The sequence below is a fragment of the Dasypus novemcinctus genome, chromosome 6 (genome assembly GCF_030445035.2).
Source record: "Dasypus novemcinctus isolate mDasNov1 chromosome 6, mDasNov1.1.hap2, whole genome shotgun sequence".
In the NCBI taxonomy this organism is placed as follows: Eukaryota; Metazoa; Chordata; class Mammalia; order Cingulata; family Dasypodidae; genus Dasypus; species Dasypus novemcinctus.
The window spans coordinates 126,542,828-126,568,931 of record NC_080678.1 but is presented as its reverse complement, the minus strand read 5'-3'; the positions used below and the strand labels follow the sequence as shown (position 1 = coordinate 126,568,931).

At 42.6% G+C, this 26,104-nt stretch overlaps 1 protein-coding gene across 7 annotated transcripts in view; it reads right to left on the bottom strand.

Annotated features, from left to right (window-relative positions):
* The window catches only part of NRG3 (neuregulin 3), a 1,103,107-nt gene that overhangs the window by 603,190 nt on the left and 473,813 nt on the right, over positions 1-26,104 (bottom strand). For all 7 annotated transcript variants that reach the window (XM_058299387.2, XM_058299391.2, XM_058299388.2 and 4 more), the window contains exon 2: positions 14,212-14,341. In XM_058299387.2, coding sequence (XP_058155370.1) covers positions 14,212-14,341 — 130 coding nt within the window. The remainder of the gene's footprint in view (positions 1-14,211; positions 14,342-26,104) is intronic.

Sequence of the window (26,104 nt, the reverse complement as noted above, 5' to 3'; positions counted from 1 at the left end):
ATACTCCCTTTCCTTCTTACCCTTCTTCTTTTATTAGTAAACATATCTTCTCCTTAAAACTAACTTGATATTTCCTCTTAAAATTTTCACCACCAACACTTCTTTATAGCATCGCCTCAAGTTCCTTTGTGTAGTCTAATTAGCTTTCTCTAATTCAGGCTCTTTGGAAATAGCTGTGCCCCTCTGCAGGTGGAGCTCCTTCTGCCCCAAGGATATCAGCTAATTTTTTAGGCAATGAAAAGGAAGAAGGGCTGAAGGCTAAACCCCAGGCTCTCTCAACTTGATGAGCCCACCTAACGTTCCTCTAATTAATCTTGGGGAGGGGAGGTTTTTCATTTTTTTAAAATATATTTTTTTATTTATTTTTAGAAGATACATAGATTACATAAAAAAATACAGAAGATTCCCATATACCCCCACTCTGCACCGCCCCCCCCACTCCTTCTACATCAACAACTTCCTTCTTCAGTGTGGCACATTCATTGCATTTGATGAGTACATTTTAGAGCATTACTACGCAGCATGGATTATAGTTTACATTGTAGTTTACACTCTCTCCGAGTCCATTCAGTGGATTATGGCAGGATATACAACGTTCAGCATCTGTCCCTGCAATATCATTCAGGACAACTCCAAGTCCCAAAAATGCCCCCATACTACTCTTTTTCTCTCTCCCTGACTTCAGAAACTCCAGTGGCCACTATCGCAGCACCTGGGTACAAAGTCCTCCTTAACGACTTCTAAACCCTGCAACTACAGGGCTCTTTCTCAACAAAACAAGAAAAAACAGCCAACAAGCAGACACCCTTCAAAACCAGTGTAAGGCAGAAATCCAATATTCCCCTTTCTGTGACTGTTCTAATCCTAGGGTTTTTTTTTTTTATTAATACCTTTTTTTTTTTTTTTTTTTTAAGATTCATAGATCACACTTCTGCCTCCAAATGCCTGCTGGAATCAACGAAAGCTGAATTCAATCCACAACAAGCATGCTACTATAGTCTCTGCCACAGAGCAGCACCATTGCAGAAAGTGGTAACCATCAAGGGCTCCTAATCCCTGAGGATTTGGAAACATTGTTTGTAGGAAATCCCCAACTCTGGGGTGACAGGGGCTGGAGTAAGCTTCTCTGCTTTCCAGGATTACAGATCTTCTCCCCACACACTCAAAAGCCCAAAGTAGGGAACCCAGAAGAGAACGTTTTACCTCCACAAGTAATGATGCAGAAGCTGCTTTGATCCACAAACCTAGGTCTGGGATTTGAACAACGTGGTCACTACCCTTGCCTTTCCCTCCCTCTCGTGGGCTCCCATTAGAGTCCCCAGTGTCCTCTCCGGCATTGTATATTGATCAGACCCTTTTTTTCCCTTTGAATTTGAATTTGAAGGAGCAGGCGTAAGATTCTTGTCTCTTTCCTTCTGAAAGACCTAGCACTCTGCCTTCCAAGAGGTTTCCAGGAGAAGCAGGCTTTGTGACTGCTAATCGCACACACGCACACAGCACCTTCCATCACCCTGTAGGACCATGAGCATCTGCTTGTGTTCTGTTTATAAAGCTAAGAGGGTCTGGTTAAATGAAAGGTCATTTGCTCAAGGCAGCCTTCTCAGCCTGCCTGTACAGAGAGCTGATTGGCAGCTGCTGTGCATGACAATGCATGTAGGCACGTGTTCTGCATAACATGAAGATGCCCCTTTCTTGCTTCATACTCCTTACTGGCTTCTCATTGCTCTCAAAATATTCACTAGAAAAGTAAAAATAAAGTATAAATTCACATTATATATACATAAAGTTATGAAGGGTTTGGTAATCAAGGCCACAGACATTAAATAGTTGCAAGAGGCATGCTTTTACCTATTAAGTTAGCAAATAGAGTTTACCCAATGTAGGCAAGACATTCTTGTGTTGAAAGCCATGCAAAGGGGCCAAGCAATGCCCCTTACAGCTTTCAAGTCCAAAGACATGCAAGAGAAGTCTAACATTTAAGCACAAATGTCACTGATGCACCCAGCAAGGGCTCTACACAAGGTGCTAGCTCTGTATGGAAGGATAGATGGAAGAAAAAGAAAGGAGAGAAAAGGGGAGGGGAGGGGAGAGGGGGCAAGTAGAAAGCTTCTAAGCATGCAGCTATGGCAACTTAGGGAAATGTGGCCATCGCAATCAGAGGTAACATCACAAGAGCAGGTAGCTTGAAATTGACAAATGCGGAGACTTTATAACCACATGGAAATGGGCGTAAGTCGTGGGGGCAGGGAGCAGAATACAAGGTGGTCTGCTTCATAAAAGAACTGCAAGAAAGTTCTCTAGGGCTATAGGCATGGGCTGGAAGGACATGGTTAGATGGATAGTGTGATCTGTTGACAAAGTCGGGTTCCTCTCCTGACACGGTAGGTGAGGGGGTGAGACATCTGCGTGGGATTCTACTAACACTGTGATAAAAAGTGTTAGTAAAGAGAACAAAACCAAAAGCTGTTGGGGACTGAGAAAGCAAAGAAAGAGGTCCATGACAGCAGAGTAGAGAGCAGCAATTCTCAACCTTGATGGTCAAGGGAATTACCTCAGGAGCTTAAAAAATAGAGATGCCTGAGCTTCGGCGCCGAGATCCTAATGTGCTCGTTCTGCCTGTGGCCTGGGCATCCAGGTGTTGCCTCAATGCTGCCCTTACTGTACATCCTTGGAGAGGGCACCGACCTTCTCAGAGCTTCCTTCTCAGCCTTCACCTAATGGGGTCAGGACAATCCTTGCCGATGGGATAAGTGGGCTGACAGGTAATCAGGAGGTAGTTATGGAGGGGCTGAGCTTCCGTCTTCACTTGATGGGTGTGAAACAGAAGGCGCCACCAGCGTTTCATTGCCTCCTGGTCTGCTCTCTGACTAACATGGTGGTAGTATAATATTATCTTGTGATTTTCTCATTCATTCACTTTATTGTTATGGAGTGGGCGGCGGGTTTTGGAAGTGAAGATGAGCTCACAGCATAGTGGGAGAGCAGGTAGAGGAGCAGGAACATGATAATAGAAACAGAGTTTTATTTGCCAATGAAATAATTTCATACATCCAGATAATGTTTTGGTTAGCTTCTGGGGGGAAGAGATTAAAGCTACTATTTAATTTCATTAAAATAATCATTATTTCTTTCACATCTGCTAACCCAGGCAGAAAGGAAAGAGCCTCACCGAGCACCAGAAAGAAAAGCTTGTTGCAGGGAGCGAGGCTCCCACGTGACTGGCTGTAAATTAGCCTGGGAGAATGCCCCAAACTGTGGCAAAATTATGACCTTATTGAAAAGACATGCCTTATCAGCTCATCCTTTCTGCCAATTCTTTCCAACCTACTGTTTTTCACTCTCCACTGTGTGCTATTACTAGGCTCTGCTTTCTAACTACTGGAGAATGTTTTCCCTACAGCACCTGAGCGTCCCACTAACACCTACCATTCCCCCTGAGCCTCAAAGCTGAGAGCTCCTGAGGAGCTCCTGCCCCCCAGGAACGCGGGGTCAAGGGTCAAGGGCTCCGGGGGTCCACTGTCAGGGCATGCTGGCTCGGGCATCAATTTAGCCTCTCTGAAGCCCCATCTCTAGCACCCTGTCTGCCCCCAAAGCCTGGAGTCAGTTTGTTGAATGAAGTATCCTGCTAATAAAGTAGCTAATGTAAATGAGAAAGTAGTCTTGATTTAGGAACTCCAATCAATTTCTTTTCTCTGGTCGCTGCCGTATGTGTCACACGTATGACAAAATGCCAAAAAGCTGCCTGACTGACCTTACCCTGAACCTGTGAGCCTCATGGAAGCTTTGTGACAGAAGAGAAATGCTGTCATCTTGGGAGAATGCCGAGCATTTTTGCTGAAACACGCCAGTGAGTATCTCCAAAAGTATTCCCCTCATATTCTCCATTAGTCAATTCTCCTTGAATTGCTACTGTTTAATTTTTGGTGAAAACTGAGTGCTAGAAAAATTATTTCTTATATCTAAGGTATTAGTAAACTAATTTGAAGTTTTTCCAAGAAACAGAAAACAGCAAATATTTTCTAGGTATTTAAAATCTATAAATTATTTTGGATAAGGAGAAAATAATCTCAATTCCATAATTTATTAGGTTTGAAAAGCCATACTCTTGTCTGTAGTTCACATTCACCATAACATTCAGAGTTTGAGGGAGTTCAATTAAAAATGATTCTGAAAACCATTTGGACACAAGAGAGAAAACAAGGAAGAAAACCATTACACAAAAAATCTGTGCGATGAAACTGATTATTCTCAGGTTTGGTGAGAATCTTCTCCAATAGCACTTTGATTTTCCTTGCCTTTGTTGACAAGCAAGAGCAGGCCTCCCAGGGAACAGTGAGTAGGTGCCAATTGTTCCAAACGCAAATCCATAGGTTCCCTCCATTCTGAAGCTCTCCATGGCTTCATGAACATTCTTTTCTGTAGCCTTCTGTGCAGGCAAGAGCTGAGCTCATGCCTGTATCCTGTAACATGAACCAATGTTGGAAACACCCATCTTGGTCACCATCTTAGGTGTTTTTCTGAGAACTTTCATCACTGTATTCCCACCATCTTACCCTGGACCTGGCTTGATGGATATATTTAGTACACCCTGGCTGAACAATGGAAAGAATGCATACAACTGCATTTGATTTGAGTGTACAAAGCATAGGAAGCAATGTGGTGTTCTACAGCAGCTCTACACAAGAACTTCCACGGCCATGGTTAATGCAGTCAGGTTTCTGTTTTCCCGATTCTTCTTTTAATTGACTCCTTTACTTCTCAAGTGTTACAATGTACCTCAGGGATCTTTTCAGGACGTATGTTGGATGAAGATACTTTCCTTCCATTTACCCATTTGGTGAGGATTTCCTTGGACAACTCACGACTGGGCTTTGGTGCCTTGGGGATGTCCCCCTGTCACACAGACTGTCCAGAACTCTGTGCCCCATTAACAGCAAGTTCTGAGGAGAAAGTGCCCTTGTGTTCTGCTTACCACTTGGCCCCAGGGTCCTGCAGGAAGCAGGTTCCTAGTGGTGCTTCCTGGAATCCTGTGTGTGGACAAGCGCCTGTGTGCGGGCGTGGGTGGTTCTGCTTCAAGCTGGCTATACTAGAACATTTCCTGGCGTCCATAAAACTGCCGGCAAAACTGTGACCATTAAAAATTAAGCACGGTGGTAGAGATGGCCTCCAAGATAAACTGGGAAGCCTTGTACTGGGACACTCTCGGTTCATGCTTATTTTCCAGAAAACATTATTAAAACTGCTCCATTCATCTCAAACATCTTAGGGTTTGGATGATAATCTATGTGGTCTTTAAATGTCTTGCTTTCAAGCAGTTGGTGTTTTAGGATTCTTGGAATCACTGGAAGTTTAGGGGAGAGGGATTAGTAGACCCTGGAGTCAGATTGCCTAACAAGAAGAATGGAGGGCTTTAGGATTCCTGGATCATTGGAATTTTAAGGGAGAGGAGTTAATGGAGAGTTGAAGGGTGTAGACCCTGGCAGATTGACATTACCTATTACCCATGCCTAGTGTTTAGCTAGATTGGCCAATTCTCTTCCTTTTGGAACTTATAATTTATGTGAGGTACACAAAGATCGACATTGTGGTATATACTTTGAACATGTGATCTGTTCCTTTAAACAAGGCAAGCCAAGTTTTTTATATATTCTTCTCTTCGGGAATTGTCAACAAAGGGTGGGCTCTTGTCTCTGCCCCTATCCTCATTTTACCACTTGAATCAATGCCATGACCACTGAGTGGCCATTGATTCTGAGCTATGTGGACCCCAGAAAAGCACGTTCCTAAAGCTAACCCATTCCTGTGGGTGTGGACCCATTGTAAGTAGACCTGTATATGAGGCTTAACTTTCAGTTAAGGTGTGACCCACCTCATTTAGCATAGGACATAATCCTCTTACTGAAGTCCTTTATAAATGGAATGGAAAGAGAGACAGAGACAGAGAGAGAACAAGTTCGAGCTAGAGAGCAAGCACACCACACCATGGAAGCAGGAAGCCAAAAGCAACGAAACCCGGGAGAGAAGAGAGAGCCTGGCAGATGCTGCCATGTATGTGCCTTGCCATGTGGTAGAGGAGCCAAGATCACCAGCAGCGGGTCATTGGGAAGAAAGCATTGCCTGACTGATTTGATATTTTCTTAGCCTCAAAACTGTAAGCTAATAAATTCCCATTGTTAAGCCAACCAATTTCATGGTATCTGTTTCAAACAGCCTGGGAAAGTAAAACAGTGTTCCTGTGCATAACTCTGTGTACGACTGTGTTTTAAAATAATTTATCCGGGCAAATCCTTGTCGGTCCCCATGAGTGGGTATAGACTGAACCCTGTGTGCGAAAAGACTCTGAGTAACCAACAAGAAGGGCTTGTACAAGTCAAATGTTCAGTAAACAAAGCTTCACAGAAAGATAACGACAATACATTTACCTCACTATATCATACTCCACTTTCTGTAGCAAATTCACTGTGTGTGTATTTACATTACCTCATTAAATCCTCACAATGATCCTATTACAGTAATAATATGCTTCCCATTTAATGGATAAGAAAACTGAGTCATGGACAAATGGACAATATGTGTAATTTGTAGTCTCCTAGCTGATGGTAGATCACTTTGTCAAGTCAATGCAAATGGAAATCATTAGGAAAAGGAAAAAAGGAAAAGTCCTAGCATTTTTTAAAAGTACCTGGAAGGAAACAAAAAAGAAAATAATTGTGATCATTTTTTTTTTAACTCAGAAATCTTTTTTTTTTAAGTCATTCCTATAAGGTGAGAGTTTTCTTAAATCACCAGACTGGCACCAGGAAGGTTGAATAAAGTCGTAAGGTTATATAAATTCTGGGGCCTATTGACAGTAACAACACTAACAGTTCTCAAAGTTTTGATTGATGGCAAGCTCATTACAAGGGGTTAGGGACAGAACAAATATCTACCAGATCACGTTAGTTATTACCTAAGTACAATGTCTTACCTTTATATAACATCTTACAATTTCTAATTGATTTTTGCAAATATTACGTCCAACAACCCTGCTAGAAAGGTCATCCTTATCCCCATTTTACAGTTAATAAATTATTTTTTGCATGGATGTGTGTTTTATGAGTCTGTATATTTACATTAAAACAAAGCCCCTTAACCTGCACAGTGAAAATCAGCTAAAAACTACCAGAGAAAACAAAAAGTCTTACTCAAAGCAGCACACCAGCTGGCAGCACCCTGACGTACTCATGTGAAATCGACTGTGACTTCATCTTCTGCCCAGCAATCACCTTTAGCATGATGGTCTGCATTAAAGAGGCTTTCCTTTTGTCCTTTCCTGCAGGTGCTCTCAAGTTGGACTACATCTACGTTTTCTAAGAATTTTAGTGCTCTTGTATTTTAACCACTGAAGTATACACACTAGTCAAAGTTGAGAAAAGCTGTTTTGGGAAAGAGTTAAGTAAAAACCTAATAATGATTCACTTTTAAAATGCTAATTTATTTCCAGAAGTGAAATCAATACTTTTCTATGTGTGCTTTCTAAATTGAAGTATATTTGTCTTCTTACAAAGTAAACTGCTCAACAGACCATTTTATTGTTGCACAAAAGTACAAAATCAACCTCCATTTTATATTAGCAACACAATTATGACAGGTTTTATTGATTAAGTAGGAAGGGAAATATTTTTTTCTCCTCTTAAAGCAATAATGGTCCACTAAAAGTAAAGCTGGGAACAAGAAGAATTCGCTGAAGAATGGGAGAAATGATAGAAAATTGTTTATTTGTCAGGTACCAAAATTAACATTAAGGGCCTAAACACTCAGAATATGCACAAAAATTCTGCTACAGAAAGAATACTGAGCTCCATGTTCTACAATCAGAGATTGAACCCTACCTCGACCTTAGCTATGATTCCTTGGCATGCATCCCGACATTTAAATCTACTTCTATCTTTATTAAATTAAGGCATACAACACCCAATCAGTTTCCTGCCAGGATTCCAACAAACAAGCTTTCGCTTGGTTCCAATAAGAGCTGATGGAAGGAAAAGGAAGGAATTCCTTCTATACAGAATATCTATTGTGTCTCTAGAGTTTCTATATGTCACCGTTTTCAATGCCTCAACCTCTTGAAGCAGGCATTATTGACACTATTAGTCTTTTTCTTTCTTTTCTAAGAAAGGACTCTGGGCTCCCATTCACCAGTAGCGTGAAGCCTAGCAGAGCTGTTAGCCCGGGCCCGTTCACCTTGAACACTCACATTTGCCTCTTGTGCCACTTATACAAACTCATATAGGGAACGTATTTTTAAAATGTCAACTTTTTGCTCCAACAGCAAACTCAAAAATACAACCACCACCTCAAGAAACACCATTTCATGCTTCAGCTAGAGCTGCAAAGCACGCTAGAAAACATTACACTAAGATACAAATCTTCCGCCATTAACTAAAAGATCTGTTACTATTGAACACAATTCTCTGGCCATTTGCGTGATATGTAAGAAACCCTTAGAGCACATGAGCTCACGTCTACACAAAAGAGTTGGTTCAACCAGGAGAAATAAGTCACTGTGTGTGGCGCAGAATTGCAAAGGCAGGTTTGCTTTTGTTGCTGCTGGTTGTTTGCTTGCTTGTTGATTAAATGAGACAGACTATCTCGACAAACTGTGCCCGCAGAGATGCAGCTTCATTCCAACTTGGCTGTTTCTTCTCTTGATCAGTAAACAGCCTGGTCCGGACACAGCGACTGCAGATTATTCAAATTACGTCTGGGCCGAGGCAAACCTTCTTGCAAACTCCACCTGGTGAGGCCACCCCTTGCCGCAGGTATTCTGCCGCCAGGCTGGGATTTATAGGCCCTTCAGCCTCAGTCCCCTGTCAGCGGAGTTCGGGGATGAGTGCCAAAACCCCATTTCTATTCCAATTTGCTTCAACCACAGGGAATCATTAGCTGCTGCTCTCAGAGCACTTCCTGGAGAAGCATTTGATAAAGACGACCTTCGCTGGTGGAAGAGCTAATGTATCTCCAAAGTGACAGAGCCAAGCACTGCTTGGGATGGGTCATCATTTTATATCGGGTATCATAGGGATATCATTACACTGTGCCCAGTCAATTCCCTGGAAAACAGCAACTTTGATTTTTGAAAACCTGCTCAGACAGAGCTAGATGTAGCAAAGAACAGCAATTCCCTATAGGGTCCCCCGTCCTCATTCAATCACAGCGCCTACCCCAACCCCTACAGCATTTTACCCAGATGCTGCTCAGGCACTGGCTGCTAGTGGACTTTTCCTAGCCCTCCCATATTTCAAGTGGTTCAAACATCTTCAAATGACTTGCTTGACGGATTTCCAAAATGATCATGACAGGTCAAATTCAGCTCAAATGCTATCCTTTCCAAAGTTCAGAAAATCCATTTTTGTAGCAAGGCTTGTAAAACATTTAATGAGCTTCAACTCAGAAGAGACCCATCCTTTTAACTTGAATTTGGCCTTGAAACACATTTGGCCCATTCAAATGCCTAGCAATCCTCTCAGTCACCATTGGCCACCTATTTACTTGAGTGAAATATATTGCAGATAACACCATTTGCCAAGTTCTTAAAATTTCTAGAAATGACATGAAAAAAAAAAGATTACAGAATCTCCTGCATTTATTCATATCATTTTGATTCTAGGAGTTTCTAGTGACTTACTTTTCTCCTATAGGCAGATTCATTTCTGTAGGACATATATATATATATATATTATTTAATCCAATGTGTTTCTGTTTTCCAAATAAATTCAGTGTGAAAAAGAACTATTTCAAGGAGTATAAATGAATTATTAATAAAAGAAGAGTAGATATGTTCAAATAGACTTGGTATTTTTACCAAGTGTTTAATTTGGAAGGGCTTAATTGAAAGCTCTCTTATCAGCCTAGTAATAGTGTATTATAACGCTGCTGATTTAACAAAGATGCGTGCTATCTTTCCATCTTAAAAGAAATACTAGAAGCAGGGGCCACATGGTAAATCAGTGATAACTAAGAAGGAAAGTAGGAATCAGTATCATATTCCAACAAGGGATAATTCTTATCAGATGAAGAACTCACACTTAACCAATCATAAGTCAAAAATAAAAAGATGAAGTGTAGATAAACTGTATTACTGCTTTAAAAATAATTTTCAGTAATTTTTTTATTCTAAAGAAAATACATGTGCAAAATAGAAAGCTCAGAAAATTCATAAATTTCATAGAAGAAAATAGTCCCAACCCTATAAACATTTTCATGTAATTCCTTTTCAAAATTGTCTGTTCAGCTTTATAATTGTACATCCCAAGTTTCATGCAAAGCATGATATAACAAGCATTTGAAAATTCCAACTACACCAATTTCAACCAATGTGTAGCTATATTTTAATTTATATAGGCATTTAATTTTGGACTTATCTTCATTTTCCTCTATTACAAATAAGACTGTAATGAACATCCTAAAAAATTAGTATGCATATATATTTCTGTAGAGTAGATTCTTAGAAACACTATAAACTATAATGAAACATTGCCTATGAAACATATTTAGCTGAGTGTATTCCTTAAAGTAGTGTAAAAAAATGCCTGTTTTTATTGCACCTTCACCAAACTGAGTATTAACTTTTCAAAACATCAACTATTTGACAGGAAAAAAAAAACTTAGTTTGTATTTCTTTGTGTGGTTGAGTGTTTTTCATGTCATTTAGTTGTTTTTATTACATTTTATGTTCTTCCAGTTTTCATTCCTTTGCCCATTTTCCTGTTGTGGTTTGGTATTATCCTTCTTAATCTATGTGATTTCTTGAATACTAGTTCTTGGTGATATTTACTATAAGAATTCACGGACAGTTTGTCTTTTAATTTTGTTTCTGACTTTGGCTGTTCAGATGAAAAAATGTTTGTTGTGTCCAAATTATTTTTTCCTTGCACTGCTTTATGCCCAGAAGTTTTTTTCAATACCTGATATACAATTATAGCTTTCTTTAAAAAATCTACTTATTCATGTATTCATTTATTCATTACATTAACTTTTGAATTCTAGAGAATAATTTTTGGTACACGGAAGGAGGTGAAAATTCAACTCTGGATTTTAATTTACCTAAGAGCAAATCTCTTATTGAACAATTAGTCTCTCACTCGCCCTCTGACTTATTACTTCATCCTTATTATATGATAGGTTCCACTCGACACCACAGTGTGTCTTCACCGATAAGTCTGCAAATGGTCCATGACTTTACAGTTTAAGCTCAGAAAGACTGTTTGCCTATTTACTGTGTATGTGAAAATTACTCCAAGTTATTTTTAGTAACACGCTATTCCTCTTACATTTTCATTTTTTGTTTTATAACTTTAAATGATTAATACTGTAAACGCCTCTGGAAGATTTGAAAGTGCATAAAACAATGAGAAAATAACAAATGGGAAAACATGAAACACCCCCTTGTCCCCAGATGATCACTAGTAATATCTCAGGATCTGTATTGTGGAAGTTCTAGGCAGTGTTCTTTCTTGGCAAGTAACAGAAAAGAGTGAGTAGAGCATGGTCCAGGACACAACACAGGAAAAAATGTCAGGATCGTTTACCATAAGATTGCAATATATACTTTAATTTAGAAAATATACTCTCTATTACTTTTAGATTTGGATGTTGAATCTTTTGACACATAAAAAGTAAACTAATGAGCTAGATTCACATTCAACCCGTTGCATTACTGTTCTGATCTGCTAAATGATATCTTATTTAAGTAAACTATTGAATGAGCTACATTCACATTTAATCCTTTGCATTGCTGTTCTGATACGCTGAATCTGTCTTATTTAACTTGAAGCACCATCCAGTTACTCATGTGTCACAAAGACACTCCTGGTAGTATGTGCGTCACTCTGCAATACTTTCCCTTGTTTTCACTATTTTCCAGCGATGAACCATTTTGTTTAGACCAAGTGCATTGCAAAGTCCAACGTCATTTAATCCTAAATTTATTTCTGCATGCATTTATTTAGCAGTGTCATGGTGATGCGAGGTGCTCCATAAACATTAGTGGAATGAGAGAAGAATGAATGAAACACACTACTTAAATAGAGTGCCTTGTGAAATGACATGTTATTAATAACTACCCTGGAATTCTTAAAAGTGGCTGATGAAGGAACAAATGTAAGCCTTTTATTCACAGCAAGGTCTGGGAGATGAATAGCTGGCACACACGATATGTGATTTATTCATACACGCGAGTAGGAGATTTATAGGCATCTATTAACCTACTTGAGTTCCGATTCTGTCTTGGGCTGGTCTTTTGTCACGATTAGCTATGTTGTGACTCTGTGTTGAATAACAGGTTGTCTGTGCTGAAATATGTAAGAACTATGAAGACAGAAGGCTGAAGTGTTACACATGGACATAGCTCCCACTAAATCTTAGATACCTCTGCCTGGGTATATTTTTTAAAATTAGGTATGCATATTACACAAAAGCAAATGAATTTTTCTTGGAGTGGCGCCCCAAGCTGGGCTCGATGGTATGGTATGATTGTGTGTTGAGAAGGTGAAGGTCTCCACTGGCCTCTGGACACCTCCGACTGTACCACCGGTTTTCCACAGCCCAGGTACCGAGCTGGGGAGCTGGCTGACGCTTTCTTGGAGACAGACACCATCCAACCAAGGGGTTGCTTTAGCCACTTCTTCTGAGTCAATGCCTCATCAACGGATTAGGAACTCAAGCTTAATTGGATTGCCCACTTCCACCTGATGAAACTGTTGGCCTGACGAACGTTCAGTGTGGAGAAGAGCCTGGATGCACATCATTCTTGGAAAATGCAGCTTGCTCCTGGACGTCCCTCTGAGGCCTTCCTTAAAGTCATTTGTGTGCCTCCTGCCTGTGCTCGCCCTAACCCAGCAAATACAGCTAGAGAGAGGATGGCGCGGTGGCGGGGGAGGAAATGCTCGCACCCCATGGACTCCAACTCGGGCTCTGGAAGGCAGGCAAGGGTATGAGTTTTGTAATTTCAGAGCTCAATTGCCACGAAAGCTGCTGTGCCAAAGGCAAAAGAAGGGCATGGCGCTGTCTCCCCTAATGCAGGATGCGTTATAAATTCTTCCAAACCTAGGCCAGCTGCCCCCTGTGATGGCAGATCCCCCCAAGGACCGATGATGTTCACTCACGGAACCAGGCAAGATTTGCTGTCACATTCTAAGTTTATAACTAGAAGATGAATTTCTCTGCACCATCTTGGTAAAAACAACATGGGAATCAAGTTTTATAACAGCAATGGAGAGGAAAAAAGTCATTCAATGTTCCATGCTTCATGATTCAGAATAATTAATTTAATAACTGTGTCATCTGAGAAGAGTAAATAAAGAAGGTAAGGGGTGTGGGTACATGTGATCACTGAAGCAGAGATGACTGCAAGGAAAAACAAATTACCAGGGTAGTGCTGGAAATAAAAGCTCCGTGGGAAATATTTTTTTTTTGGATGCTAATTTGATTCGTCTATTGAACCTTAAAGCTGCAGTGTCTAGGAAAGCACTATTTATCTTCACTTGTTTTTATTTTCAGCAGTTATATAACCTCATGTCTCTGAAAACCAATTAAACACCTTCCTAAGCTCTACTGAGAATTTTCCCTAAGTAGTTCTCTACCTAGGCTACATCGAGGCTCTGATTTCATTCCAACATCTTGCAGGAGAAAGTTTCATCACTGAGGTGTTAAAAAAAGTACTGAAATTAATAAGCTAGGGCCGAATCAAAATAAGATGCAGTTTGCTCTGGACACAGTTACAGACTCTGGGGTTTGGTTTTCAAGAAACAGAGATTCTAGATCTTAGATGACAGCTTTGCTTTGTCCTCCCTCAGCCGCAGGGTCACAAGAAAGGATTATTTCTGCGTCCTGGGATATGCAGTAATTCCCACGCCATAAATACAGGCTGCTACAGCGAGTAAAGAACGAGCAAATGGGGGGACATAAGCGCTCATCTTCCCTCACTTGGTCAGGACAGCCTCAGCTCTCGCTCCTCCTCTGGTTTGGGGCCCTCAAGTGCTAAGGGCAAGCAGCCGTGCCCCCGCCCTCCCGAGACCCCTGCTGCTGGACCCCCGCGCTGCTGGACCCCCGCGCTGCTGGACCCCCGCGCTGCTGGACCCCCGCGCTGCTGGACCCCCGCGCTGCTGGACCCCCGCGCTGCTGGACCCCCGCGCTGCTGGGCGCTGGCCGGCCGGGGCCGCGGCGGCTTACCGGCAGTGCTTGTGCGACCCGGTCAGCGTCTCGATCACGAAGCACTCGCCGTCGTTGAGGCAGTAGGCAAGGTCCTTGTCCCGGCAGGGCTTGAAGTGCTCCGACCGCTCCGTGGAGTGCGTGGAGGTGTCTGCGGAGGGAAGAGCAGAAGGCAGTCAGCGGCGCCCTGGGCGCGCAAGGCCTTCCCACGGCGAGGCCGGCCCCTGCCCCGGGGCCACCGCAGCTGCACGCGCCCCCGCGCCCCGTTGCCCCCTTTCCCCCTTCGTGCTGGACACCTGGCGCCCCTCCGAGCCCGGAGCATCCCCCTCTTAGAAGCTTTGGCCCTAGAAGACGAGCGGTCCTGCAGTGCAACGCCCCCAAGCCCCCTTCATCAACTTCAGTTCCAACAAACATGTTGCATGAGGGCCTGAAACAGCATTTTCTTGCCTTTATTTTTGCCAAATGTCATTAAGCATCTGATCAATGTATATTGTGACTGTTCCGTGGAAGCCGACGTCAGTTTCTGTTTTTTGTGCTGTTTTTTTTGAAGTTACAGTGGTAATTGGCTAATAGCTAAGCCAATTCTTCTTTCACTTTCCCCTTTTATTATGTAATTAAAATGCAAATGCCCAAATTCTGAAACAGATTCTCATATGTGAAGAATGTTTCTGCTAAATATTTAACAGGACCAAATTGTTGTCATTTTTTAGCATTATCTTCAAAGGACATTTTACAAATCATAATTACTTACATTTTTTATTAAACTATATGTCTCTATCTGCTTCCCAAATATGAAACTAAACATATGTCTATGCTATCTACAGGACACAGACACTACTGCCACAGTGAGACATTCTTCTAGTTCCAGGGTTTTAAGCAACTGAAATATTAGCACCAATTTCACTGCGATGTATAAGGAGAGAAAATACACTAAAAAAGCCAAGGTGAATAAATTATTCAGCATTTAAGCTCTATTAATCTCTTTTTCTGGACGTAGGTTAAGAAGTAACGCTCAATAGCATGCAGTATTGCGCCATCTCGCTAACGACAGGCCACAGTCCTGCTAATCCTCCAGACTGCTGCGAGACCCATCTTAAAACAAAACTTGCTCACGTCCCTTCTCACGTCTGAAATTCCCCACGGGTCCCATCCTCATGGGAATATTCAAAATCCTCAGGAAAGCAGAGAAGGGTTTTGGCCGTGTGGAATTTTGCCTGAGCGTCTCATCTCATCGACCGGGAGGGATGGAACACCCAGAAATGTCCCTGATCTCCGAGGATTGGCCCTAGCTCCTGTGTGGCTTCCAGCGCTCTCCCACATTCGCCCATTCCCCTAGCGGATGTGGGCAGGCAACTTGAGGGCAGGGTGGCACTTAATCAACCAGGTGCTCAGTGAAAACAGCTTCAGGAAATGTGATCGTCCTGAGCTCACGAGCAGTTTAAACGCTATTGATCTCAGACATGATCGCTATGGAGATCATTTCAATCTCAGAAAAACAACACCTCTCTGAATGCAGAAAGTTAGACTAATTTCACAGTAGGGTTATCTTTTCAATATGCCTCTCTTCATACGAAGGCACAGCACAAAAGCGTTGCCTCCAGGTTCTCAGCAGCCCTCACTCGTGCACGTCCACTGGAAAAGTCCACCTCTGATCTGCTCTTCCCTGGAGGTACACGGCAACCTGTATCTTTCCATTTGAAAATGTCTCCCTGCCAATCCTTTGGGACAAAATAATGCCTCTGCACAACAGACCCTTTTTATGTTTTCCAGCCCATCTCTTCACCAGTGAAAATCTCTTATTCAAGACAGGATGTGATAAACAGTCACGCAGAATCAATTTCTCTTTCCTTGGGAAATATTTAAAATTCAAGAGCTCAGAGGAAAAAAAACAAAAGCAATATGAAGCGCGGCACAGTTGGCTGCTGCTCTTACTGCTGAAGTACATTAACTCATGATCAGTTAGTTAACTTCTCCTTTAATTTCTTATTATCCATTTATTGATATTCACTGATTATTCCTCCAAGAACAGCTTTTCATTAGCATAACCTACAGCATAAAAAGTGAGATCCTTCTTCTATAATCAGTGGTTTGAACAAGCTACCGACTCCAAGAGCAACACAATGGCAAAGCAATTACAATCAATTAGTTTCCATCTGACAACTTCCGCCTCCTGTGCCTACCACCCCACTCTACCAACTGCTTTTCCTCTCCCATCATTATCAGCACGTTACAGCCGCTCAGAGACCCGAGCGGATGTCTCTGCAGAAGTCAGGGCTGAGCAGGCAGGCATGCCAGGCCCAACAAATGCACGAGGAGGTTTTCTAGGTCCCTTACTTAGAGAATCGCACAATTATTTTAAAGTAGGCATGCTTATCCCACACAGTAACTTGAGTGGATTCAAAGAACCCATCATCATTAACTCATTTTAAATAACTTAATAACAATATAATAATAAAATGCTGGGTCTAGTCTTCCTAGAGCTTAGCATCTGCTGCTCTCCAGAAGCTTGAAATGCTAGTATTTCCCTAAGCATTTCACTACATAGTATCCATGTAGCATGCTTCACCTAAAATTACAAATGTATCAGGGAAGGTAATTGTCATTCCTTTTCTTTTCCTTGGGCCGGCTTTTGAACATACCTAAACAATAAGTGCATATTAAAAGCTGTGACTTACAAAACAAACACACACATCATCATACAGGGCTCCCCTATGTCACTTCACCACCACCTTGCATTGTCATGAAACACTTGTTACAAACTATGAAAGAGTATCGTGAAAATGCTACTACTAATTATTTTACATTCGGTGTATTTTTTCCCCAACCCACATTATTAACACCCTGTGTTCATATTATTAATATAAGTCTGTTGTAGTTCATGTGAGAACATTCTCATATTTGTCTTATTAACCACAGTCCTTCTTCCACCACTGATTCCTTGGGTTATGCAGTCCCATGAATAGGACTGTGATTTAGTAAAATAAATTTTAATGTGATCCTCATACCAGCCCTGTAAGGTAGAGGTTATGTTCCCTTTTGGAACCAAGGCTCAGAATAGTTAAAAAATTTTCCCCAGGCTGTCAAACCATGGCAGCCCAGTTGGGGCTCAAACGGAGTCTGTTTTCTCTAAAGCCGGGCCTTACAACGTGAGACCCTGCAGCAGTGTCAACGTGGAGGTATAACTCAGTGGAAATCAAATCCTTCCATCAGTCAATACACTGATGAATCTTGGGGTTAGCAAACGTTCCTGAAGGGCCAGATTGTAAAGATATTTTACACTTTGCAAGCCATAAGGTCTCTGTCACAACTGTTATGCCTTCCCTTAGAGTGTGAAAGGATATAGAGGCAATTCTTGAATGAACAGGAATGGCTGTATTCCAATAAAACTTTATTTCCAGAAACTGGCAGCAGGTTGGATTTGGGCCACGGGCTTTGGATGCCAAGGGCTTTGTTTTCCTTTTTGCTCTGTAGAAAGGCAGCTGTTCCTCCAGGACAGCGGTCTCCAAGCCACACACCCTCCAGCCAGGCTTGGTCCTGTCGTTTACCACCAGCCCACCTCAAACAATTCCTTCCTCTTTGTTGCTAGGCAGCAATGTTTCCAGTGTCAGTAAATAAAACATCTTTTGTTCCAAAACACCTATGGCAACCATGTTTTCTTTGCCTATACTTAACTCAGAGAGGGGCATGTGACGCAAATCTGTGAGACTAATGGGATGTCTACTGGGGCCTTTGGGGAAAGAATTCTCTACTTTTAAGAAAGAAGCTTTTCAGAGGAAGGCCTTTTTGGTCATTTGCCTTCATTTTCTTCCTGTTTTGAGATTGTGTTTTTGGATGTGATACCCGGAATCACAGCAACTCTATTGCAACCACAAGGTGAAATTCAACACTTGAAATCATCATGCAGAAGATGTGGGATGGAAAGAGAGAAAAATTCTGAATCCTTAATGAAATCATTTAGCTGCCATAATAACTCTAGGACCACCTACCAAAAGTTTTGTTACACAAATAACAAGCCTGCTGTGTTTAAATCACAATAACTTCACAGAGATGATGACAATTTTACATAGCAAAATCCAAAATTTGTGTATCTACCTATAAGTGCACATACATATGTATCTCCCTGTATCTCTCTAACATAGAGTGTACACTATAAAACATATAAAATAGAATATAATTAAAAATTAACTAAAACCAAATATAAGGTGGGATTATTTTCTTTCTATGTCCTAAGGTGGCAGAGCATGCTCTAATATATCCAGCCAAGTAATTTTTTTCTGAAGGAGAAACATGGAATATTTTGTAAGAATGAGATAATGTGCAAAGTTTAACACAAAACTAGAAAAATTATGGTCCTAAACAACCTTATTATGGTGCCTTAATAATCAGTTACAGAACTCTCATCTGTGAACTAATGCAATCCTCCCTGGAACTTGTTTACATATTTTAAACTGTATCACTTAGACGGTTTAACATATTAAGCTTACGCAGTACACTGCAGCACTTGTGTCGTATATTCAAAACTCAGATTGCCTTGCTCTAGAAATGCAGTTTGGTAAGGGAGTTTGTTATAGAGCTCTTTTTTTAATCTTTTTTTTTTTGTCTTTGTTTTTTTAATGTTACATTAAAAAATATGAGGCCCCCATATACCTCCTACCCCCCTCACTCCACTCCTCCCCTCATAACCTCATAACAACAACCTCCTCCATCATGAGACATTCATTGTACGTGGTGAATACATCTCTGAGCACCGCTGCACCTCATGGTCAATGGTCCACACCATAGCCCACACTCTCCCACAGTCCACCCAGTGGGCCATGGGAGGACATACAATGTCTGGTAACTGTCCCTGCAGCACCACCCAGGACAACTCCAACCCTTGAAAATGCCCCCACATCACATCTCTTCCTCCCATTCCCTACCCCCAGCAACCACCATGGCCACTTTCTCCACACCAATGCCACATTTTCTTTGATTACTAATCACAATAGTTCATGAATAGAATATCAGTAAGTCCACTCTAATCCATACTCTAGTCCTCCATCCTGTGGACCTTAGAATGGTTGTGTCCACTTTATATCTATATCAAGAGGGGGTTTAGATTCCAAATGGATGCTGGATGCAGTTGTAGGCACTCTTGGCTCCCTGGTGTGCTGGTTGACCTTCTTCACCTCCATGTTAGCTGAGTGGGGTAAGTCCAATAAACCAGAGTGTAGGGGTTGCAAGTCTGTTGAGGCTCAGGGCCTGGCTATCACATGGTCAGTCCAGAGATTCAGGTCCCCTGGGGATACATTAAACCCCAGCCCCAACTACAATTCTGGTAAAAGTAACAGGAGAAGCTTGTGAACAAAGATCACATCTACGTCCAGGTCCATCACAAAGAAACACAAACTCCAAAGTAGGACCAACTGACATGGCACTGAACTCCATCTGCCATGACCACAGAACCTGTGGGTCTCTGAAGCCCTCAGAAGAACCAATACCTGGGGTTGTATCTACTTTATTTGTCTCTGGGACTCTGCTGAGGTTTGCAATAGGGACAACCCCTCTGATAATCTCCCAGCTCTTTTTGGAGAGTCATACCCATATCAACTCTTTTGTCCTTTCCATTTCCCCCTTTTGTTCAGGTCAAAAAGCATTTTTAATTTCTGGTATTATATGTAGACTAAGATATTCTGCTGGTCTGAGTTGACCCTTTTATTCAAGGTCATTTTCTAGTTACATCATCAGCTGGTACTTGACAGTAATCCCTTGGCACCAGGGAGGTGCATTCCCAGGAGTCATGTCCCACACTGGGGGGAAGGCAACACATTTACATGCTGAGTTTGGCTTTGAGACTGGCCATATTTGAGCATCATGGAGACTCTCAGGAGGCAACTCTTAGGCACCCTGCTGCTCTAGGCCTTGTTCTTATTTCAGGTGCACAGCCTTACAAGCATAGTCATTAGCGTCAAGGGCTCATTGTTGGACCTTCGTTCTTTTTTGGTCTTTGCCATTACACTTGGGGGATTTTTGCTGTTCCTTTAGGGACTGGGATAGGGCTCCCCTGGCTAGGAACTCAGCACTCCCTCAGTTGTTGTTTTTAATTGTAACCACTATGAAAATATCCAAACATTTTTTATGTACCCTGGATATATGCCCTGGAGAACTCCCTGCCAACTATGTGCTCTTAAGTCTTCAAAATATTATATGGATGAGGGGGTAGGTCAGAACCCAGGAAGGGGCTAAGAGTCCCTGATTTTGTTCCAAGGCCCTCTTCTTTATGCACACTCAAGTGGGAGTGCACCCATGGTCAACCATTGCCCTCAGCACCACATCAGTTCTGGGGTCTGTCTGCAGCCTCTACTGAGCCCCTGGAGGGAGGAGCTGGCCTCACAGCCCACACTGCTGGTCTAACTCAGAGGTACATGCAACAAATGTTCATAGTTGTTGATTTTCTGATAGTTGAGTATTTTTCTAAACATTCTCTATTGGAAAGCATACATGCTTTTGTTTACATCATAAAATAACAATACACCCTATCTAAAAGAACATATTACCTTGGAAATGAATAAACGTTTAGAAGTTAGAATGTGAGACGTGCCAGGAAAGCAATTCAGGTGAGGTTTGTGGGATTTTATGGGAGGAGGGAAACATAGGCTCCATGGGACTCAGGGGAAGCGAGGAGGAGAAGAACAGTAGGGTGTTTTCTAAAACAGTGAGGCAGGCTTGAGATGAATGGTCTTGCTCCAGGTCACCCAAGCAGCACAGCCAGCAGGACCAGAGGTCAAGGGCACGGTCAAGGACAGGCTGCTGTTGGCATTAACAGGGTCCTGCTTGCCTGGGGCCACAGAGGCTGTGCGATTACCCAGACCACTCATCTGGCAATTGTTCTATGCAGTGTAATTTGTTTTTGTATATTTTTATGGATCCCCGGGAGATCAGGGAGAGTGTTTTGCTATAAGTTTTGTGTTCTTTCCACATCACATAGCATCCGTAGTAAGCAAGCAGTACAGTAATTAAATGCACAGTGGGATGGGGAGGTTTAATTCATTAAAAGCAAAATGGGAAGAAATGTAAGACTGGAAGACAGAAATCCCTGCAGATTTTACAGTGAAAGTTAATTGGTTAATGAATTAAAATGATGGCTGGTTTCCCCATTAAGTACTGAGCTGAACCTGAATATTGCTTGTCGAGGCTTTCTATGTTCCCAGTACAATGCCACTTGCCATGGGAACACACGTTTTGTGGCCAGAACAAGAGTGGTAAATTGGCTATTACTGATAATAATTGCAGTAAATAATCGAAGAAAAGGGAGAGCTTAATTCAGGTTATAGTTATCTCTGGAGCCTTCCTGAAGGGGTGGGACTGGAGCTAGGGATTGCAAATGTGAGATTTTTTTAAAAAATTATTTTTATTTGTTTCTCTCCCCTTCCCCCTCTGCCCCAGTTGTCTGTTCTCTGTGTCCATTTGCTGTGTGTTCTTTTGTCCACTTCTGTTGTCAGTGGCATGGGAACCTGTGTCTCTTTTTGTTGCGTCTTCTCTCCGTGTGTGCTGCACCATTTCTGGGCAGGCTGCACTTTCTTTCACGCTGGGCGGCTCTCCTTATGGGGTGCACTCCTTGCGCGTGGGGCTCCCCCACTCCCCTGCATGGCAGGGCACTCCTTGCGCACATCAGCACTGCGCATGGGCCAGCTCCACAAGGATCAAGGAGGCCGGGGGTTTGAACTGCAGACCTCCCATGTGGCAGATGGATGCCCTAACCACTGGGCCAACTCCACTTCCTTGCAAATGTGAGATTTTTAAACTAAGGCCCAGAGAAGGAATTCTAGATGGAAAGAGGAAGATCACTGAAGTAAGGGGAGCGATGAGGCACAGAGAAGATGCTAAACACAGGCGCTACACGCCTGGCCTGGAAATGTCAAGCTTTTGAAGCAGTTTTTTTTTCTCTTGTTCCGACTGAGAACACAACACATCTATTCTCTATGAAAAGTTAAAAATCCGGTGATTTAATCTTAAAGCTTTTGGGATTAGCAAAATATCTTTGCAAGCCAGAAGCTCTTTACATATGGTCCTGAAATGCTCTGCTATAGGAAAAGGCCAAAAGAAACCTTCTGGCATCGGTCCGCCATTTGTAGGGTACCCAGGAAGAGAGCTGGCTAGAGACAGAGTTATAAAATATTTAATGGTCAAGGAAATTGCAAGAAGAATGCAGTGGTGTTTGAAAGGGAAACAAACCATTTCTCAGCTGGCAAGAGGCAAAGGCAGCTTTCTTCTCACTGCCAGAGATCAAGCAATTGTTCACTTTGCTGGCATGGGGGAAATGGGGAGTGTTGGGCAAGGAATTTAAAAGTTCTATTGCATTGTGGGGCTGCTGGGAGGACTGACAATTCTTCACATATCCCAGAGCCATCAATTCTCACCACAAAGTAGAAAGGGCTCTTATTTAACTTGCGTGGCATATCTGCCAACTTCCAGTCTGAAATCTTGCTTCAAAAAACTCTGCTCAAGTTTAAATGAAGTTCATAAATTGTACAGTGGGGAGGCATTTATTTGGGAATTGGAGAGTTAACCTTAAGCCAAACATATTTTCTCCTACATCATGCACATGTACACACAGACTGCTCTCAGCTAGAAGAGTACAGACCTTGGCTTGCCCTCGGTTCTGTGCCCATATTTCACCCCCACATTCTCTGCTCCCTGCATCCCCTCATGAAGTGGTTGATTCTATGCCCCCAGCTATCTCTAAAACCAATGTGTGCTTTTATAAAACAAATCATCTTGTTCAAACTATCAGTGGCCTCTGACAATCTTAACCACTCCATCTTCTGGAAAACCTTCTTCCATTGGCTTCTATGCCATCATATAGTCCTGCTTTTTGGTTTTTACTACCTCAGTCTCATCTAAACTATATTTAAATCCCAGATTATTTAATGCTTGGTCTTCACATAACTCCTAACATGTATGTACAGCATACCAAGCACTTTCCTTTAGCTGTCTTTATAGTCTCAAAACAACACTATGGGGTAGCAGCTGTGGCTCAATCAGCTGGGCTCCAGTTTACCATACGGGAGGCCCTGGGTTCGCGTCCCGGGGCCTCCTTGTGAAGGCAGGCTCAAAGAGCCGCCAGCCCACAAGCACCGCAGAGCGTCGCCCAGTCTGCCAGCACTGCGGAGAGCCCCCGGCCCACAAGCGCCACGGAGAGCCGACTCAGCAAGGTGACGCAACCAAAAACTAAGAGAGACAAGTAAAAAAATAAACATAAAATACAGAAGAGTGCACAGCGAATGGACACAGAGAGCAGACAACAAGCAAGTTGCAAGGGGGGGGGGATAATTAAAAATAAATACAGACACACAGAAGAACACACAGCAAATGGACACAGAGAGAAGACAGCAAGCAAGCTGCAAGGTGGGGGGGGGGTTAACAAAAATAAAACACTATGAAGTTGCTATCCTTATTTTACAAAAGAAGATATTGAGCCATAGAGAATTGAAGTGCTTTGTCCAACAACACATGGCTCTTAGCTGGTAACTTCTGCACTCAAGACAATGCATCCTGATGTGCTCTCCTGTACTGCATCTGCTGCATCCCACAGAAGATAGTTATTTTGTTTTTCCTCTTACTTGTTCCTTAGGTCACCGCTACTCCAAGGGTGGGCCTCAGAATAGCAGTGTCAGCATCATCTGGGAACTTACCAGAAATGCTCTGTCAAGGGCCCCATCCCAGATACTACCTGAGGGACTCTGGAGGTGGGGCAGGCAGCTGCTGTAACAAGCTCCCCAGGTACTGCTCCTGCACCTGCACTCTGGGAGCCCTGCCTGCTCTCATCTAATCACCAAGAGCTCAGTTTGACCTCTCCATCCACAGCACTCCTCTGACCTCCAACCTGCCTCCCTTTTCCCTCTGATGGTCATCCCAAAGGCACCTCAAAATCAACATTAAGAGAACCAAACTCTTGCTCTTCCTTCACAGACTTGCTCCTCCTTCAGGACTCTAGTGAAGGCCACACCGTCAAGCCCAGTGAGCAGCCAGAAGCTTGCTCCCATCCTTCCCCTTTGCCCAGTACTGCAGATCCTGCTTCCTGAATATCTTTTGGAATCTAGTACTTCTTTCTATCGTATCTCTCTAGTACCCTCCTAGACACATTTGCCACCCTAAAATGAATGATCCATTACAATCAATTTGCACAATGTGCACATGAACACAAAATGGTTGGCTATTTCCCTTCTGAAAATCCTTCAGTGGCTTTCCCCAGTGCTGACACTGAGGACCCAAATCCTTCCAAGGCTCGTCCCTCTCTCCTTCCTCTCACACAGATCATCTCTGCCTTCGTTTTCAGGGCACAGGCCACAGTCCTCCAGATGTTCCAGCAGCCCTGTGGTCTTTGCACATGGCGCACAGGCCCTCACATGATTTCTCAAACTTCTGTATATCTCAACCAAGACAGAGAAACCTTTGGCAAAACAATGAATTCCTATCAGAAACTTCTATTCTCTACAATATCTCCTATGTTACCAAGTGGAAGCTCTTATTAGCCTTCCTTCATTTAGTTCAAAGGCCATACCCCCTTCCCTGTCCTCTCTGGGACAACAAAGCCAAAGCAATATATCTGTGTATATACAAACATATAGATTCACACAACGCACACACAGTTTCTCATCTCAAGCAGAACATTTTTGACTGCTACTTACAGTCTTCAGCCTCAAACAACTCTGAAATCTGGGAGCCCAGCCTTTGTGCTGTCTTATCAAAGGCTAACAAAAAAAGAGTCTCACCCTTGGGGATAATCTCAGATTTGCTACTAGAAATAATATCCCAACTGTTAAATTTAATGAATGTCTGTTTGTCCCATAGACCATGAGCTTCGGGAAAACAGGACTATTTTCTGTTGGTGGAAGGTGTGTTCCTAGGAGATAGCTCATCAACTGACACAGAGTAGTTACTCAATGAATTTTTATTGAGTGAATATCCTCATACCAGTCCTGAATTATAGACTTTTGCTTATTATTGATGAGGTTTCTTTTTTTTAAATCCCCACAGAGCCTCCATTTCTTCTAACAAAGTGGACTTGCTAGGCAGTTTGAGCTGAGTGCTCACCGGTGGACTCACCCCAATGGAAAGCAGGTATATTAGTGATTGGATGCTGTCCAGAGGTGAGGACAATTTGATGACTGAGTAGCTTAAAATGTGAGATGCAGAGGACTATTGTGGGGCCAGACTCATCATTCATACAGAAGCAGCAGGCACTTCCATTGGCCAAAAGAGGAGGCTGCATGGACATTTGTGTGGTTACAGGTGGCCTTGTGCTCCAAGCAACAGTCTCCAGGCTGAGGAATGGGCATGGGCATCTGAGCACATCGCTGTTTGACCACCAGAAGGACCGTCTGTCACTTTTTTCAGACATTACTTTACTCATACTTGAGCAGAAGCATATAAATAGAAACTACCATACCTAGAGTTATGGAAGGAATATGGCCATTTTTAGACAGTTGGCCAATCTTGAAATCCCAGAGGAGTGTGCTGAGGCTACCTGGGTAGAGCCCTTTCAAGCATCCCATGTAGAGAAGTCGGCGAGCAGACTTCAGACCTGTTCCCACCTTACCAGTCAGTCCCATGGGGGATTTTTAATGACATGCCACTATGAATTTTAATTATACAGCTCTTTTCTGACACCATGCTCCCTAAGTGACCATCCAACTGAGATTCGATTTCCCATTCAAGAATGCCTTTCAGTTCAACACAGCTGTCCATGGAGAGGACAGCATGTCATTCTCCATGGCAGCTTTGTGACTCACGTATGCCTCTTTGTGAGACACACTGCACGGATGGCAAGAGCCTCGCAGCTGGTCTCTCCAGCAACAATCTACCACTCAGTCAACCACTCACAGAGCCCTCAGTAGACAAGGCCTTCTTTTTCATGCATGTGAAATTCCAT